The 6,594-nt window shown below is 21.4% G+C and overlaps 1 protein-coding gene across 1 annotated transcript in view; it reads left to right on the top strand.

The window, feature by feature from the left end:
* Positions 1–5,718, top strand: part of LOC100210902 (uncharacterized) — a 13,850-nt gene extending 8,132 nt beyond the window's left edge. The window contains exons 2-3 of the mRNA XM_065791594.1: positions 3,685–3,737; positions 5,388–5,718. Of these exons, the coding sequence (XP_065647666.1) occupies positions 3,685–3,737; positions 5,388–5,535 (201 nt within the window). The 3' untranslated portion in view covers positions 5,536–5,718. The remainder of the gene's footprint in view (positions 1–3,684; positions 3,738–5,387) is intronic.
* The last annotated feature ends 876 nt before the right edge of the window (positions 5,719–6,594 follow it).

Here is a 6,594-nt window from a genome sequence, read left to right as displayed (position 1 = left end):
TATATATATATATATATATATATATATATATATATATAGATATATATACAGATATATATAGATATATATACAGATATATATATATATATATATATATATATATATATATATATATATATATATATATATATATATATATATATATATATATATAGATATATATTCAATTGCTGATGATTGGTGTATAGGCATAAAACTTTACCATGTAAAAAGTTGTTTTTTTTTTTGCTTATATATATATATATATATATATATATACATATACATATATATAAACATATATATATACATATATACATATATACATATATATATATATATATATATATATATATATATATATATATATACATATACATATATATAAACATATATATATACATATATACATATATACATATATATATATATATATATATATATATATATATATATATATATATATATATATATATATATATATTATATATATAGATATATATACAGATATATATATATATATGTATATATATATATATATATATATATATATATATATATATATATATATATAGATATATATACAGATATATATAGATATATATACAGATATATATAGATATATATACAGATATATATACAACCCGTAGATGTTGTCCGAAAGTTTTTTCCATATTTTGTTGACAAAAAGTAAAAATTAAAATGCAAGACCGGAATTATTTTTTTTTATTAATTGAGAGACTGCCTGCTCCAACCAAACCCTCAGTCGATGTAGCAACACTCCCTTGCGGGTCAGGCTAAAAGATAGTAGATGTAGCAGCACTCCCTTGCGAGTCAGGCTATTTGTCAGTCGATGTAGCAGCACTCCCTTGCGAGTCAGGCTATAAGATAGTCGATGTAGCAACACTCCGCGCATGATTTACAGTAAAAAAAAATAAAAATAAAAACATTTTATTAAAAAAATTAAAAATAAAAACATTTTATTAAAAAAAATAAAAATAAAAACATTGTTTATATTGTTAAAAACATTCAGAATGTTTTTAAAAACATTCTGGTCAATTAAATTTGCGTTTTTGTGGTTTTTTTAAAAAGCGATTTATTTGTAATTAAATTAATGGTTTTTACTTTCGTCCAACACGCAAATGTTGGACGAAAGTCAAAAGTAATTAAAAGTGACGTATGTGTTGGCGTAAGAATCACTTTTTTCCTTCCGCTCTTCCCAAGACAACAAACTATAGATCTATATATATATATATATATATATATATATATATATATATATATATATATATATATATATATATATATATGTATGTATATATGTATATATATATATAGATATGTATATGTATATATAAATATATATAGATATGTATATATCTATACATATATATATATATATATATATATATATATATATATATATATATATATATATATATATATATATATATATATATATATAGATATGTATATATATACATATATATATATATATATATAGATATATATAGATATAGATATATATAGATATAGATATATATAGATATAGATATAGATATATATAGATATAGATATAGATAGATATATAGAATAGACTGACTTTATATTGACACTATCTCCCTGTCAAATTTTGAGTGTATTATTATCAAACAGTTATAACTTGTTTTAAAATAAAAAATGCTTAATGCATTTGCTTAACGCAATATTTGACGTCAAAAAATTCTCCTAATTTTTTCATTTTTTAAAGACATTAACTTTTTTAAATTACTGCAATAATATTAATTACTGCAAAACAATTTAAATGTTATTTAACAGCTTTTTTTTTTTTAAATATTAAATAATTAAATTTAATATTGTATTTTTAAAAATGTTTGATATTACCAAATTTCTTTCTTTTCTCGGCATTTGCATAAATGAATTAAAATGTGTTAAATTTTTGAGTTTTTAAAATGATTATTTTTTAAATTTCTAATTGCGGCTTTGCAACTACAAATGATTTTATATTTTAAAAAAATCAGTGAATAATGAATGAAATATTTACATTTACTTTATTTATCTAATTTATTTATTTAAAGTTTATTAGTTAGTTAATTATTTATTTGTTTAAAGTTTATTAGTTTATTATTTTATTATTAAAATTACATTGCTGAATATATCGTTTATTAAAAAATAATTGCTGTGATTTAACTTGCGTTATGAAAAAAAAAAGTTTAACTTACGTTTTGTGCAAACTTTTGATGCAGCCATTTATTTAAAATTTAATTTTGAGTAAAAAAAAAAGTTTAAGAAAAAAAAAAACAGGTTATTTTTAATGCAATAAAAATAACCTGTTTTTTTTCCATGCTTTATATAAGGTTACTTTCTATATATATATATGTTTGTGTGCCACAAAATTTGAAATCAATTTTTGAAAGCTTTTTTCTCAACCAATTTTGCTCAAATTTTGCACACTTAATCATTTTCGATGACAATACAAGGAAATGGAAAAATTTGACCAAAAAAAGTTAATTAAGTTAACAAAAATTTAATTTGTATTTCCCCATACATTTTATTTATTTGATATGAATTGCGTATTACGTCACAAAAATCATTGATTTGCAAATTATTTGCAGTTTCGAAGACATTAAAGCGCAGCGATTCAAAACCTATTGTTTTTTAAGTCTTAAGTTATTAAGTTAAAAAACAAAAATTTAAAACGCGCTACTTTTTCCATGCTTTATATAAGGTTACTTTCTATATATATATGTTTGTGTGCCACAAAATTTGAAATCAATTTTTGAAAGCTTTTTTCTCAACCTATTTTGTTCAAATTTTGCACACTTAATCATTTTCGATGACAATACAAGGAAATGGAAAAATTTGACCAAAAAAAGTTAACTAAGTTAACAAAAATTTAATTTGTATTTCCCCATAAGAACACTGAATTAATAAAAAAAAAAATTTAAAAACGTAACAGTAATTTTTCCTTCTACAAAAGATAACAAAAAAAGAATTTCTAAGCCCAATAGAATTCTGCTTGCATAAAGCATGGATTTGAAAAAAGAATTTTTTTTTGATTTACTAATTTAAGAACAAATAAATTTAAAAAGTTTAACAATATTTAGGAATATTTTTAAATAGATTTGACAGTTAAGCCCAAGCATTAAGTTTAATTTTAATAAAGTTAAATAAATTTTTAAATCAAATTAAAATTGTATATTTTTTAAATCTAAATTAAATTATATATTTTTATTAAATTAGTTCACATATTTTTATTAAATTAAATCATATATTTTTAATCAGAATTAAATTATGTTTTTATGATCTTTGCTTCTTACTGCTTACAATATAATTTAAAAGTTGAAAAATGATCAAAAGTTGCTTAACCGAAATCGCTTACTGCTTATGTAAAAATCGCATAAGGCGTACGTAAATCGCTCTACGCTTAACGCTTTAAAACAAGGCCTGAATGTTATCAATGTGATTTGGCATTACAAATTTGTGACATATTTTGATGAAAATTTTCTATGAAATTAAAAACTTGAAATAAAAAATCTTTAATACTGTTTAATGTTATAAAAATTAATTTAGAATTTTTAAAATTTTAACAGGCTTAGAGAATATTTCAATTAGAAAAATAAAAAGAATAATTAAAGAGAGAATTTTGAAGAACGTATGTTCGTGAAAAAAATATAACAGTTTTATATATCATTTTTATTGTAGATAAAACCTATAATGGGAGTTTCACTTGACAAAATAACAAATATTTATCATTTGTAAGTATTTTTAAATTTTGTTTATTTTAAGTTATTATACTTAAAATTTATTTTAATGTAAAAAAAATTTTTTATGTTGATAGTTTTGTTTTAAAACCATTAGCCGACTCGATTATTTTGTGTGAGTTTGTGGTAGGAATATAAACTGTTTTGTGTAGTTATATACTTGTTTGTAGAAGAAATGGTTATATACTAGAATATAGATGTTTTGAAACAAATAGTATGGTTTTTATGAAGTAAAAAAGCACTAGGGTTGTATGTTGCTTCATAGTATAATTCAATGTTGATTAGTAACAAAAATGATTTTGTTATTTAACTTTGATGATTAATAACATAACTTATTTTGATGTTCAATCTATTACAACTCTCTATTAAATAAGAAACATATAGATATATATTTAAGCTTTATACATATATAACATATATTTATGCCTAAAGTTTATGAATGCAATCTTTAAAATTTAGATTTTTCTTCAAGTGTATGATTATTTTATTTGTATACTATATATATATATATATATATATATATATATATATATATATATATATATATATATATATATATATTTGTATACTATATATATATATATTTATATTTGAACTCTATATATATATATATATATATAAATATATATATATATATATATATATATATATATATATATATATATATATATATATATATATATATATATATATATTTGTATACTATATATATATATATATATTTGAACTCTATATATATATATATATATATATATATATATATATATATATATATATATATATATATATATATATATATATACATATATATATATATATAGTTTTCGTAACTCTATTTTAACCTTTTACAACACAAGCTTTAAACAAATCCCCTGTGCAAAGAAGCTTATAAAGTGTGTGCTTTACCACTACACCATTAAATAAATTTACACCAGCAAAGTTATTCAAAAAAAAAATGAAAAAATGTGGAAAGTATGTTGTGTGAATTTTATCAAAACTTTTTTGCTCTAATATAAGTAGATTAATTTTTAAAGTTAATATAAATATTTCAGTTATTTTTTTCATATAAAAAATATAAAAGAAATATTTTTAAATTAAAACATGAAATTATTTGTAAAAAAAATTTTTTATCTACTCCTTAAAACTGTTTATATGCTTTAATATTCAAATAAATTATAAATTGTTTTTATTGCTACTGGTTAAAAGTGTAACATGAATCATGTATATATATATGATTAAAACCAAGTTATGATCTAATTGTGTCTACAAATATTATTTCAAAGCAACTTATTGTATAACATTTAAATTTTAAAATGGATGACATTTTTTTTTGTTTTTAGAAAGTTTCCCAAAATACTCAAATATTAAATAGTAGTTATGAGAATAAAGGAGGGTAAGACATATAACTGACTGGGGTACCAGATTTTAGAGACCAAGTATGAAAATTTGTTACTGATGTAAAAGTGAGAACATTATTTTAGGGCACATAAAACAAAGATTAGCATGCCAAACCTACTATTAGTTTTTGAAACCTTAGTCCAAGCCTTGTTAGAACTGAAAATATAATGTATCAATTTTTTTTTTGCTTAGTGAAATGTTTGGTAAAATTTAATATATATTAAGTTTTAAAATTATACATTTTAGATTTGAAGAAATATTTAATAGATATGATATTTCAAAAGCTGATTTGAGTGAGAAACCCTTTACTAATACTAAGTTTAAAAAAAAGAAAGAAGAACTTGATAAAAATCCAGTAGAACTGCTGGCAGAGGCTGAGGCAAAAAAACATTAAAAAAATCTGCAAGAACAAAAGTTACTACAATCAATTACTTTTTATTGTCCTGAATCTCGACTAACATCTCTTTGTGAAGAACTAAGCCACGATGTTATTGATAAAAACGAGTGTAGAACAGAAAAGTTTAATGTGTTTAACCAAGAATTACATGATGATAATTTGAAAAAGTCCAATTGTAAGGTAGTAAATTTTTTAACTTTATAAATTGTTTCTTAATGATAATGGTAATCTATTAAACTTGTTACTTTTCTTTTCGTTTTTTAATAGCACACTTAAAATAACTTAATGTATTGAGTTTAAAGTCACAAGGTTATAAAGTTTATAGCTATAAAGGAAGGAAAAAAAAGGAGTTGAAAAATTGCATAAATTTGCCATAATTTATTGTTTCATAGTAATTAAAGTTTTATTGATTAGGGAAAGCTAAAGTTTCATATATGGCAACTCTTGTTGATCTAAATTGAAGATGTTGTAATAATTTTTTTTTTGAACAAGTTTGTTCTCAAGTCTTTACAAATTAAAGGAAGATAACCATCAACACTAAGATCACAAGATGAGACAGCTGAACTCAAATTAGTCTCACTAAGAGCAAGTAGGTCTGGTGAACTTTGCAAGAGATAAGACTCAACAGCAGAAGTTACTTTGAAATTCATGAATATTAGAGAATGATAGATTTAGAGAACTTGGTGATGACAATGGTTTTTTTTGTTTTATAGTTCAAGAACTTGATTCAAACCACATTTATTACTCAGTAAACTATTTAATAGTCCAAGCAATTTCCTCATTACTATTATTAAACCCTAAGCCGTAACAAAAAGCTCCAAATGTGGCCTCAACAATGCACACCAAAAGTACAAACAGTGATATCATCTATGTGCAACATGGCGCTGTTAGTACTCTGATGCTTTACAGCTGTTGAGCTACCACATAGTTTGGGAAACCTGACTGCCGGCCAGTCTCAGAACCTGAGTTTTGTAGCTGTTCCCTCATTAGGAGATAATAGAATGTGTTGCCTAGTCATAAAAGCAGAGACACAAGCAAAACCCATGCATGGAGTCA

This window comes from Hydra vulgaris, chromosome 02 (genome assembly GCF_038396675.1).
Source record: "Hydra vulgaris chromosome 02, alternate assembly HydraT2T_AEP".
NCBI lineage: Eukaryota > Metazoa > Cnidaria > Hydrozoa > Anthoathecata > Hydridae > Hydra > Hydra vulgaris.
The sequence above is the reverse complement of the archived record's forward strand: the minus strand, read 5'-3'. Positions and strand labels throughout refer to the sequence as shown.